Below are 13,785 nucleotides of genomic sequence, written 5' to 3'. Positions count from 1 at the left end.
GAGAATTTGAGGAGTGGATTGCTTATAACATCAAGACAAATAATAAGTGTTTCTTTAAATGAACATTAAACAGTGAACTGCCCAAAGAGGCAGCTGGGTTGTTGGATGACCAAGGAATAAAGATTGTTAAAGGAAGATGGGGAGATGGCAGAGAGACTCACTGAATTTCTTTGCTTCTATGTTCACTATGAGAAGTGAGGGGCATGCCACAGCCACTGTTTTCAGGAAGGGAGTCTGAAGAACTGAGTCAAATTGAGGGGAAATTAAAAACTGATAAATCTCTAGGTCCTGATGGCATACACCCGAGAGTTCTTAGGGAACTCAAATGTGAGATTATTGATCTACTAAGGTGTATATGTAACCTATCACTGAATTCATCCACTGGACCAGAAGACTGGAGAGTAGCAAATGTTACACTGATTTTTAAAAAGGAGTCCAGAGGGGAACCAGGAAATCACAGACAGTTAGCCTAACATCTATCCCAGGCAAAATTGTAATCAAAGATAGGATTGGATTATAAAGTACACAGAGAAGCAAACCCTGCTGAGGGAAAATCAGCATGACTTCTGCAAAGGGAAGTCCTGTACCAACAACTTTTTGGAGTTCTTTGAGAAAGTGAGCAAGCATGCAGATGACAGTTACCCAGCAGACATTATACATTTGGACTTTCAAAAGGCTTTTGACAAGGTACCTCACCAAAGACTCCTGAGTAAATTTACTAGTCATGGGATAAGAGGTGAGGTTCTCTTACGGATTAAAAATTGGTTAAATGACAGGAAGGAAAAAGTAGGAACAAATGAACAGTTCCAACAATGAAGGGAAGTAAGCAGAGGGCTCCCACAAGGATCAGTATTGGGGCCAGTACTATTTTATTTGTTCATAAATGATCTGGAACTAGGGATGAGGAGTGTAGTGGCCAAGTTTGCAGATGACACAAAATTATTCAGCTTCTTCTGGCCCCAACAGATAACATGTTCCATGCTCCTACTTTGCGTACAGAGGAACTCTTAGCCAGTAAAGCACATTGATTCTGAAGTCAGTCTCCCACTCCAGCGACCCAGCGGTTATTGGGATACATGTTCACAAAAATGTGGCTTATCACTTATTTGTTATTCCTGCATGTGTCATCTGCATGATTATGAACTCCATAAAGTGTGCATGTGGGTCACAGTGAGGAGCTTTGAATTCTTTCATTCTTGTTGTGTGCATCCTTCCAAAAGCAGGAAAGCCCATCTCTTTGCCAAAACAGACGCACCTGTTAACAAGTTGCTCTTTCATTTCATGTTAGTTTGTCCTTACTTTGTTTGAAAAATATCTCTATTCTCTGTTTTCTCCCTCTCTCACAATACTAGAATGCGAGGTCATCTGCTGAAGCTGGAGGGTGAGAGATTCAAAACAGATAAATGGAAGTATTTCTTCACACAACACATAGTTAAATTGTGGAACTCCCTACCCCAGGATGTGGTGATGGCTGCCAACTTGGAAGGCTTTAAGAGGGGAGTGGACATGTTCATGGAGGAGAGGGCTATTTATGGCTACTAGTAAAATGGATATTAGTCATGATGCATACCTATTCTCTCCAGGATCAGAGGAACATGCCTATTATATTAGGTGCTTTGGAACACAGGAACTGCAGTTGTCTTGTTTGTGGGCTTCCTGGAGGCCCCTGGTTGGCCACTGTGTGAACAGACTGCTGGACTTGATGGGCCTTGGTCTGATCCAGCATGGCTTTTCTCATGTTCTTATGTTCTCAGTGTATACGTGCTGACTTAGGCAATTACTTCATTCATCTGGTACAGTGGGTCCTAGGTCAGAACCCCGTATCTCTTTAAGGCATAATGGGCATATCTTTGCATTTCTCCCAGAATTCTCTTCAGAGAATCACCCTTCAGAGGTCACACTTCTCACTGCGCAGTCACATGCAATCCCAAGAGCCCATTCAGTGCTACGAAATTTGCAGTCAAAAGAAAACAGGAAGTTCACAGGAGGGAAACCAAGTCATTGTAGGGACAGTGTCTATTTTACCTCCATGCTTCAAATTACCTCGTGGGTAGAAAAGCACTCAGGTGACCTTCTCCTTACCCTTTTTTTTGCACTGGCCATCAGAACACACTGTACACATTGAGGGCATAGCAGAGAGCAGTCACCTTGAGTGAGAGCTGAAGGTGGCAGCAATCTTAAATAGGAGTCAATTTCTATTAAGATTTCTGAAGTTTCATCTTTCCTGCCTACTCACTATTCTTTCCCAGGGGAAAAAACCCTATTCTGCTGAAATTAACCTGTAGAAATGTAGTTCATTATATTTCTCATTTTGCTCCCTCACCCCCACCCTGAGCACAATTCTTGTTATAATGGCATAACATAGGTTTAGCCACATTCTTTTCACATTGGGAGCTAGTTACAGGCTTTCCTCATACCCATCCTTTCTTTGGTTTGTAAGTCTATCTGTACGATCTTGCTGCAGTATTTACACTTGCAAATACAGGACACAGTGCTACCTCAGCTTCACCTATACCATGTTCTGGTACAAAAATGCCAGATCATAAAGATTATTTTTGCAATGGAGCGAGATTTGTATCATACCATGCCACCTTCTCCCCTTCCACATCCCTCACAGCCATTTCAAAAGAAACAGAGCATGCAGCCATTTATTTCTGAGAAAAGGACAAGGGAGGAGTTTGTCTGTGGCCATACCAAATCCTCAAGAGGACCAATACTTACTTTAGCCAGCCAGATGAGACACCTCCCCCATTACTTAAAAACAGGAATGGATTTAGTGTACTTGCAGAGTTGAAGCTTTCCTCGGTTCGCATGAGTAAACGATGATGCATTATAATCCCTGAATAATGTCTTAACATATGCTACTAGTCTGAGTAATGGACAGAATCTAAATTGTAGATTGTAAACCAGCCAGATGTAAGGGTTGAAGTGGTGGTCTTGGCTCTGAGAGACTCAGGGTCAATCGAATCCCCACTATGGCAAGAAACCTGATAGGGGACCTTGGGTCAGTCACACACTCTTCTCTTAAACTACCACACAGGGTTGTTGGCAAGAGTAAAATGGAAAACCCTGTGCCCCTGAGAAGGATAAAAAATGAAGTAAATAAACAATGTGATAATATCACCGGAAGAGAAATTTCAAGAATGAGTACTATTGGATCCAACTATCTCAAGCTGCAAAAAGCGTATGTACCAAAGATAGCTTGTGGAAGAGGGATGGGAGGTTCTGAAGGAGGACAATTACCAGATACATTCTCATACTGAAACAAAATGCAAGATCTGAAACTTCATACACGGAATGGGAACAGCCAATTCGCACAAACATCTAGAATAGATGGAAAGGCGAATTAGTCCATTTTTTCTCCTATGTTCTCTTTTGCAAAACATTCATTTTTTATTTCCCAGCATCATTTAAATAATGATATAATATTAAGGTAAGGACCAAGAGGTCACAAAGGAGTATCCATCGATGACAAGCTGTTTGCACCCATAATCATTTGTCTATGCAGGTTCATTTGAGATCTCTATGACCCACAGATAATCTTAGGGCATTTTGTGCAGTGTGAGAGTGAAGTATACCACATGCTGCAACGGTCTCCTCTAGAGCTCTCTTCTTTCAGCTAGCATGCCATCACTGATCTGTCTTCAGTGACATCTACCCCCTTCTTTGGCACCTTACCATAACTACTAAAAATAACAAGCTAGCCTTATTAAAAAAGCAAAGAGCAATATTTTAAAAGCAACATTATACCATTTGCTTCTCTTAAGAAAATGTTTTAGCAAAAAATGTTATATTAGCTTTCCATGGTCTTCACCATCACCTTTCTGTCATTTATCAGTTATTCACTGACTTCTTCAAATCCATACACCATTAAGGTGCATGTATGGTATAAGCAGGACTCCTTATTAGTTTGAGACAATTCATCAACTTGTTTATACAACTAGGGCTGTTGATTCGGTTCGGCCCGAACTGAAAATCAGCCGAATTTCCCTTGATTCGGTGGTTTTTAGTTCGGGACGAACCGAACTCAAAAATGGCAGGAAAAGGGGGGGCGAATTCAGCGAGTTCGGGAGTTCACGAATAAATCCAGCCAATTCGGGGCCGTCAGTAAGCAGCATAACCTTCAGTAAGCAGCATTCTCCTCCCCCGGCCAATCGGTGGCCAAGCTGGGTCTTCTTCTAGCCAATCAGTCAGGATTGAGTACTGGAGGAATCAGCTGATGTGCGGCCGGCCGGGGAGAGAGAGAGAGAGAGAGGGAAATCCTTGTGTGTGTGTGCGGGGGTGCTTGTGCACATTCGCTCCTTTCCGTGGCTGCAGGGGGCGCATTTTTTGGGGTACAAACCCCAAACTTTCAGGGGATATTCAGACAAGCCTTCTTAAGAGACCACCCAAGTTTTGTAAACATTGGGTCAGGGGGTCCCGAGATATGGGCTCCCCTTTTTCTTTCCATGGCTGCAGGGGGCGCATTTTTGGGTGTGCCAACCCCAAACTTTCAGCGGAGCATCAGACAAGGCTTCTTAAGAGACCCCCCAAGTTTTGTAAACATTGGGTCAGGGGGTCCCGAGATATGGGCTCCACCCCTTTTTCCTCTCCCCCCTTTTTCATTTCCGTGGCTGCAGGGGGCGCTTTTTTGGGGGTGCAGCCCCCAAACTTTTATCATAGCTTCAGACAATACTTCTTAAGAGACCACCTAAGTTTTGTAAAGATGGGTTCAGTGGGGGCAGAAATATTGGCTCCCCCCCTTTTCTCTTTCCGTGGCTGCAGGGGGCGCATTTTTGGGTGTGCCGACCCCAAACTTTCAGCGGAGCTTCAGACAAGGCTTCTTAAGAGACCACCCAAGTTTTGTAAACATTGGGTCAGGGCCCCCCGAGATATGGGCTTTCCCCTTTTCCCTATTGGGATGAATGGATCACCCTCGAGAGATGCATACATATGGATCTCATATTGGATACAAATGGAATCATATTGGATTACCCAGCCTCCCAGGTCCTCCTGATGGAATAGAAGACAGCCACAGTAAGACCCCTTTGGGGGCTTTAATCTGTAATTTTTCTTTTCTGTGTGTGTGGGGGGGAAAGCAGAGTCTGTGTGTGTGTGGGGAGGGAGCAGTTTCTGTGGGTGGGGGGGGAGCCAAAGGGGGCTTTTGCCGGTTCTGCCTGGGGTGTGTGTTCCCCCTCCAGTCTCTCGCTCCCTGGTTTGAGGGGGGGCTTCATTTTTATGTCTTCAGGTTTTCCCTCATTCATAAGATCAGTTAGGTTATTTTGATGCTTGCTCAAAACTGGTTTTCAAATGGTGACTTAAAGAATGCATCTGCCTGGTCCCAAGTCCAATGCAAAAGGAGAAATTCCACCCCCTCCTGCTCATTATGCATAGCTAGTTGCCTCTGTCCCTTTCCATGGTTTGCAAACTCCCAGGTGTCAGGTGTTGCTTTGCACTGTTGCAAAGGTGTTGCATTGTGTGCTTGTGTTGCTTTGCAGTTGTATTGTTTTGCAAAATTCTTCACACCTGCCCCGCCCTTTGCATGTTTGCAAAGGTGTTGCTTTGAAGTTGTGTTGCTTTGCAAAGTTCTTATCACCTGCCCCGCCCTTGCTCTCATCAGCTGTTTGTCGGGGCTGGGAGCTTTGTGCCTGGGCAGCAAGCTCTGCCCAGAGATGCACATTAAGGGTGGGGGGGACCCCTTTCGGGGCCCATATCTCAGCCCCCCCTGACCCAATCTTTACAAAACGTGGGGGGTCTGGCAAGAAGGGTCCTTTGAAGCTCCTCTGAAAGTTTGGGACCTCTACCCCCAAAAATGCCCCCCAGAGCCGCGGAAAGGCGCGGTTGTGTTTTTAATGGCTTTATTCGGCCGAATTTTTTCCCTGAACTTTGAATTCCCGCCGAATTGCACGGACCCGAAGCGGGGGAGTTTGGACTTTGGCATATCCCGAATCTAAACGGGCTGAATTCAGCCGAATCCGAACTATACCGAATTTTTTTTAATTCAACAGCCCTATATACAACCATACATTTTGGGGTCAAGCACTGTGCACATAAACCTTATAAATGTATAGCAAGTCACACTGGTAGCAGATTATGTGCACCTGTACCCAAAAATGCAATCGTGATATACCTGGATAAGGTTTGGAACTTCTAACTAACAAGAGGTTTTGCCACCCATTTCACTTTGCCACCTGAACTACAATCTACCTAAAATATCCCCAAAGATGCTCTGTTATTATAGTTTCCCTTCTTATCCAAAGCAACAACATCATTAATTGTTCAAAAAAGGGGGACTCTCCCATGTTTCTTGCTTGAGATTCACTCATATCAGCGCGTTGCTTCCGCTCTCTTCCAAACTTCCCCACTCATCTACACTTATTCCAGTCATTAATAAATATTCTTGGTCTGAAATGATACCAAATGCAAATGTCAAATCCCAAATCCATTATACAGTAAAAAAATTGTTAACCAGCATCCATGAGAAATGGGGTTTGCTGATTAACCAAACCGGCCACTTAGCAAAGCTTTTACTCAAGGTGAAAGGGCCACAACACTGAGCCGTCGGTGGCTATGGCCACAACCTAGCCAGGATGGGAAGCTGGCTCCAATGCTGACCGCTTGACACTACTGCCCTTTTGCAAGCAAGTCACTGGGCCAGCCCAGTGGCAGCCAGAGCGCAGCAGTGGCAAGGCACATGAGTGACTACGGTGGGTCACACATGAACACACGAAGCTGCCTTATACTGAATCAGACCCTTGGTCCATCAAAGTCAGTATCGTCTACTCAGACCAGCAGGGTATTTCCAGGGTCTCAGGCAGGGGTCTTTCAAATCACCTACTTGCCTAGTCCCTTTAACTGGAAATACCGGGGACTGAACCTGGGACCTTCTGGATGCCAAGCAGATGCTCTGCCTCTGAGCCACAGTCCCTCCCCTGGGTCCCTGGTCTTGGTCATGCAATTAACCAAAACTTTACTACAGTGCTACTGATATTGCTATATTAACCAGGCTTTTCCTATACTGCTACTTAAACCAGGAGACTCTACTCCAGGACAAACTTTGAGTTACCTTAGGGCAGCAGAAAGATAAGTAGTATGTATGACAGCTACCAGGCAATTGGATACTGGAATGAGACCATCAGCAGTACAGTAGATTGCGCCACAGTACTGAGAACTGTCCATGTTTAATAGGTGACATTAGCTCAGCAATTCCATTGGAGCAGCTGTATTACAGTGCAATCCTAAATGGCGTTCCACCCAGTGACATATAAAGGTATAACTGTGCTCATGATTGCACTATTACAGTGTATTCCTAAGGAGAGTTACTCCAGTCTAAGCCCATTGAAATGAATGAGCTTAAACCGGAGTAGCTCTCCTTAGGAATGCACTGTTAGTCTGTTTTTGCAGCAGAAATAACCAGGAGTCTAATGGCATCTTAAAGACTAACCACGTTTTACCTCAGCCCACAAAAGTTTATTGGCCACCTGCTAATTGGTTGCATCTAAAGAAGTGGGCTGGCTAGAAGGTTTTGTCACAAGCCAGAATACAGCTGGGCAGATGAGGTCTTCATTGCACATGGGCTCATGAAAGCTTATGCTGGAATAAAAATTGTTTGTGTTTAAAACAACACTACCGCTTGCAGAATCTGTAACCCTCAAGGCCAGCATAAAACTCCTTGCTACTCTTTTCCTAGCTGTTCAAAAGAGCATGAGAAATTAAAGCAGCGTCTAGACATTGCTGTCAGGTTCTGTCTTTGGTATTGTTTGAACATTAAGTAATTACATGTCAGTTTTCCAGTGCTGGATATATATACCATACATAATGAGAAACAACATTATGCTGCCAAATTTGCTCTGACTTTGTTCTGCATGGATTTTGCATTAAGTATCAGCAACCACTTCTGAAATGTCTCTTCAGTAGCACTGTAGTTTGTACACTGCAAAGCCAAGTGACAAAGTGAACTGGTTCTTAAAGCCCTGTTCATGACACACACACCCTATTCCAGCCAAACAGCTGGCCACAAGCTCCAAAATCTTGTGGACAAAAAAACACCAAGCACTGTGTATGTTATGTAAAAACAACCATCCCCAAAATAATTTTCTATCTTTCCAGCCATGAACCTATACATAAGGGGTCAAAACCACCAATGGGGTTCGACACAATGCACGCTATAACTGGGCAGACAGTGAGCTCATAAAGCTTGCTGCCCACATGTCTTCAGAGATCCTCAATGTAACAATTGCAATTTGCAGGAGAAAACCTGCAGCCTTATGAAAATATGCATAACACATTTTCTCCCAAAATCTTATTATCTATGTCACAGCCAGTGTGGTGTAGTGGTTATAGTGGTGAACTAGGATGTAGGACATCCAGTTCAAATCCCCATCTGCCACAGAAGCTTACTTGGTGATCTTGGGCCAGCTGTGCACTGTCAGCCTAACCTACCTCACAGGGCTGTTGTGAGGATAAAATGGAAGAAAATAAAATAATGAAAGCTGCTTCATTCCACTTTCTCTCAGCGGGGAGATAGAGGTGAAGTATATTCTAGTATTGCCCTGACCTGGAAGGCCCAGGCTAGCCTGATCTCATCAGATCTCAGAAGCTAAGCAGGGTCAGCCCTGGTTAGTATTTGGATGGGAGACCACCAAGGAATACTAGGGTTGCTGTGCAGAGGAAGGCACTGGCAAACCATCTCTGTTAGTCTCTTGCCATGAAAACCCCCAAAAGGGGTCGCCATAAGTCGGCTGCGTCTTGACGGCACTTTACACACACACACACACATATTCTAGTACTATCCAGGGTAAGGTCGTAGAGATTAATCTGAGGGACCTTATTAATGACAAAATAGAATACCCATCTTCTTTCTAAGCTACCTTCCAGCTGTCCATAAGAGAGATCAACACAACTGCAGAGTACTTTTTATTTTTAAACTTCTGAGTCACCAGCTCCTTGATCACAAAGCAGCTAGCAAGAAAGCCTGCTTGGATCACATTCTTTGATAAATAGGCTCTTCTCCCTGCCCTCAGAAGGCATGAGTTGGTTGCACTGATTCTGTAGTGACAAAAGGCACTCTGCACATGCTCAAAGCCACTGGCTTCCCATTACATTCCCAGGTCTGTCCTGGCTCAGTGCCCGGCCCTGCACCAAGAAGGGCAGATTCCATTCTGCCTCCAGCAGCTAAGGGTCAGGAGAGGTAAGCCTGTCTGTCTGCTGCAGCAGAAGGCAGAGTGTCTTGTGGGGCATTCTAAAGACTAACCAATGTAATATAAAAATAAATAAAATATTGCAGAATGCACTTTTTCTGGTGACACTCCCCGCTCTTAGGCTGAAAATGCCACTCCCGCGCTAGCCTTTAAACTTAACTCACCCTGGGACAGAGTTTAAGCGCCACAAGCCTCTTTATGCAGGGCCAGTGCCAGTCTTTTTGCGCCCTAGGCAAGGCTAACTACTTGTGCCCCCCCATAGCTAACCAATTTTCAAAAACAGATGTCTTGTAGAAAAATTTTTTAAAGCCTGATGCGTTCCTGTAAAACTTTTTATAAGACATTATAATTCATTATATTCCATAGCACTGTTGCGGTACTTATCTTCAAATAAAAAATATATAAATTGTCAGTTGCATTTTTTCAACTCTCGTTTAAAACGGTGCCCCTCAGGCCAGTACTGCGCCCCTCTGAGGTCTGCGCCCTAGGTGACCTCCTAGTCTGCCTAATGGTAGCACCAGCCGTGCCTTTACCTACTTTGGGGTCTTGACCCTGCCAATCAGAAGCGGTTTTTCTGGGAGCAGCCTTGGCTCAAATATAGGGTTGCCAGGTCCCTCTTCACCACCCGTGGGAGGTTTTTGGGGCAGAGCCTGAGGAGGCGAGGGACTTCAATGCCACAGAGTCCTGGCCATTTTCTCCAGGGGAACTGATCTCTATCAGCTGGAGATCAGATGAATTAGCAGGAGATCTCCAGCTGGTACCTGGTGGTTGGCAACTCTAGCTCAAAACGTGGCCCGTCTGCTCTTTATTCCGACAAGGGCAGGGGAGAGAAGCCCCGTGCTTCCCCGCCGGGGAGCTCGAGAGAAGAGGGGCGCCTTGGGTTGCCAGGTCCCTCTTTGCCACCAGCGGGAGGTTTTGGGGGTGGAGCCTGAGGAGGACAGGGTTTGAAGAGGGGAGGGACATCAATGCCATAGAGTCCAATTGCCAAACCGGCCATTTTCTCCAGGGGAACTGATCTCTACCGGCTGGAGATCAGTTGTAATGACTCACTTCTGACACCATGTCATGATCTTCTTTTAAGGCATGCAGCATCAGGCAAGAGTATTGACTTTTGGGTCCCTCCAACAGCGTTTATTTATAGAACATCAACTCCAACAGGCACCAGCTATGCTTACAGCAACATTAACGAAACTAAAAACTGGTAACAAAAACTTTGCCCTCTAAAACCTAGCTAACTTCAATAGATAATAGGGGAAAAGCAAACTATACTATTATATACATAGAAGAAAAGGGCAAGAGTCCAGTAGCACCTTAAAGACTAACAAAAATATTTTCTGGTAGGGTGTGAGCTTTCGTGAGCCACAGCTCACTTCTTCAGATACAGCTAGAATGTAGAAGTGAGCTGTGGCTCACGAAAGCTCATACCCTACCAGAAAATATTTTTGTTAGTCTTTAAGGTGCTACTGGACTCTTGCCCTTTTCTACTACTGCAGACAGACTAACACTGTGAATTATTATATACCTATATCGCAGTCAATAATACCACAGCGGGAGATCTCCAGCTGGTACCTGGAGGCTGGCAGCCCTACCTCTGCCCCCTTCCCCCCCCCCCACACACACCCTCACTCACTCACCTCCTGCAGCACTTTGTCCACGCGGGGCTGCAGCAGGGCCAGCCAGGGCTCGTCGGGGCTCCAAGCGCGGCCGGCCAGCTCTCCCTCGAGGGCGCCCAGCCGGCCCTGCAGCTTGGACGTCCTGGCGCTGAGCAAGAAGCAGGCGGCCACCGCGAGGAGCGAGAAGACCAGCGCCAGGACGGCGGGGGCCCGGCCGCCGCCGCCGCAGACGCCCCCTCCGGCGCACCGGCAGCCGCCCTGAGGCGAAGCCGCCGCCGCCGCCGCCGCCTGTGCCTGTCCGCGAGGCTCGCCCATCGCGCCGGGGGAGGAAGCGGCTGCGGGGCGCCGCGCTTCTCCCTGAGGGGAGCGGGAGGCGTCGGGGCCGCTCTGGGCAGCCGGCTGCCGCGAAAGTGGGGCGGGAAGTTTGGGGAGCGTGGCCTTTTCCCTCCGCGTGGCCCCCCGGCGGCGCGGGGCGGGGGCAGGAGCCGGCGTGAGGGAGTCGGGTGGGTCGGTGGGCGAGTGGCGGGCTCTCTCCTCCCTCGCCACTCGGGGACTGGGGAGGGGAGACCCCGCGCGCTGCCCTCCCGGGGGAGGCCGCCAGGGAGCGCCTCGCCCAGCCCAGCCCCTCCCCCGTTTCCCACCCCGCCCGCTGGGGCCAGGCCAACGGCCCCCCGCCCGAATAGGCGCGCTGCTGGGGGCCCGGGCGCCCTTCGAGGGGCGGGGAGGAGGGGGGCGCGCGCTAAGGGCGGAAGGATCTTCTGCTTTTCACACCGGCTTCGTCCGTGGCTAAAGTGGCGACCGGCTGCTGGAAAGCCCCCCCCCCCCCGCGCCCCCCGGGCTCTTTCCAAGGCCGAGCGCTGGAAGCGGCTCCTAAGTTGCAGCCGTCGGAGGTCTCTCGGGTTACTCTGGAGCCCCTCGGAAAGCGGCGGCCAACAGGGGGAGCCAATGCGCAGCAAAAGCCACCCGCCTGCCTGGGAGAAGCCGCCCGTCGAGGACTGCCCGTCGCGAGGCTGCGCGTTGAACGGCGCAGGATCTGTTTGCAAGACCTTGGTTTGCTGTATCGGTTCGTCGGGGGCTTCCCTTGCCCGCGTGCCTGCTAGCCCTGTTCACCACGTGCATGGAACCAGGGCCGGGGCTACCATTGCGGTCGCCTAGGGCGCAGACCTCAGAGGGGCGCGGAACTGGCCGGAGGGAGGGGGCACCGTTTTAAACAGATTAGTTTCTTGAAAAAAAGGCAACCGACAAGTTATCTATTTTTTAATTGTAAGTACCACAACAGGGCTATGGGATATAATTCGTTATAACGACTTGTAAAAAGTTTTGTAGGCATTTATTTTTTTCTACAAGACGTCGGTTTTTGAAAATTGGTTAGCAATTGGGGGGCACAAGTAATTAGCCTTGCTTAGGGTGCAAAAAGAAAAGAAAGACTGGCACCGCCCCTGCATTGAACACATGCACCATCTGTGTACACTTGTTCTTTATTAATTCTCATGTGACAGTGAATACATGTAACACATGTGATACAAACCCCACCTTTATCCATGTACTGGTCCCTGGTTTTTTAATGTGAACGCACATTGGCCCTTTCTTAGATAAATGTACAGGCAGGATGTTCGTGCATTCACTGTGACAAGTGAACAAAGTTACTGTTGAATAGTGGCTAGTATGGGTTGTGGACACTCGAGGTGGACATTTTACTGCTCAAGGCATGCTTAGCTGAGAGCAAGGTCCACGGTAGAAGTGGGTCTACTTCTGAGTAAGAATGCACTGACTAGGGTTTCTCAACGCTTGGTTCCATCACTTGTTCAGTCAAGTCTTCGTTAGGTTAAAGTAATGCTAAAACGCAGCTCTGAGCTTGGGGGTGCAATTGTGAAATAATTTACTAGGCAGTACATTTCATTGGACCAAATGAAGTTTCTGAACGTGTTGGGCATTGAGAAGGGTTGGATATAAATATAACACAATCAATGCTCGGGCTGGCTGGAAAGAATTTAATGCCTCTGAGGATTTGCAAGGTATTCGTTTCCCACCACCAAGTGACCAAAATTGTTTTGCAGCACAGAATCAAAGGACAGGGCATCACACAATGCCACTTCTGAGGGTGCCTGTGCCCCAGTGTCTCACTTCTACAAAGGTGCAAAGGCCACTTTGCATTCTGTTTTGCAGTTAAATTCTTTACAGCAACAGTGCAATGCTAAGCAGAAGTAAATCCCAATAAGATTAATGGGTATTTACTCCCTAGCATATTTAGGATTGCAGCCTAAGTGATACTGCTTTATGTTCCATAGATACATGTCCTGAAACTAGTATTTTAAGAACTGGCTATGATTTTCTGGACAAAGACTAGAATCTAGATCCTTAATTATTTGAGAAGCAACACAATATACTGTAGAATAGGGGCTAGTATTGGACATGGGCACTCTGCATAGGCATTCATGCTCAGCTATGCTCTGTATAGCCCCTACTTTACCAGAAAGGGTTGAAATTGTTCCTATGTTCTGGAGCAATGCATTTAGGACTAGTTACAACAGCCCTAAACTTTAAAGCAATTTCAACAACAGATTTTCAAAAGAAATTTAAAGATTATAGTCTTATGCACACTTGAGAATGTGCCACTGAGCTCTTATATGCCAAGCCCAATCAAGAGTTATTAAACTTAACCCCTTTCTCTTCCTTTTTCCTCCAATACCCTTGGCTATGTCTTTTTTGTTTTGTAAGCCTGAAGGCTGTACCTTTTGATTTATATGAGCTGTCTGAAAAGTGGGATTTAGATACAATAAAGTAACCGTGATGGTGTAATATTCATAACTAATATCCAGTTATGTGACCTTTTAATTCTGGGGTTAAGTTTGTGAAGTGTTGCAGTGTAAGGGTTTTCACAAGCATAAGAAGTTCTTTGATGCGTCATTGGCCCATGCTGTTGCTTTTTACTAATGCAGATGTTAATAGCAACATAAGGGTAGAGGAAATGGCAATTCTCCTGAAAAGCCAGA

The 13,785-nt window shown here is 46.7% G+C and overlaps 1 protein-coding gene across 1 annotated transcript in view; it reads right to left on the bottom strand.

Annotated features, from left to right (window-relative positions):
- The window catches only part of LOC130475803 (collagen alpha-1(XXIII) chain-like), a 428,306-nt gene extending 417,199 nt beyond the window's left edge, over positions 1–11,107 (bottom strand). Inside the window, 1 exon segment of the mRNA XM_056847672.1 lies at positions 10,814–11,107. Coding sequence (XP_056703650.1) covers positions 10,814–11,107 — 294 coding nt within the window.
- Between the last annotated feature and the right edge of the window lie 2,678 nt (positions 11,108–13,785).

Source organism: Euleptes europaea, chromosome 1 (assembly GCF_029931775.1).
Source record: "Euleptes europaea isolate rEulEur1 chromosome 1, rEulEur1.hap1, whole genome shotgun sequence".
NCBI lineage: Eukaryota > Metazoa > Chordata > Lepidosauria > Squamata > Sphaerodactylidae > Euleptes > Euleptes europaea.
This window is presented reverse-complemented; position numbering and strand designations above follow the sequence as displayed.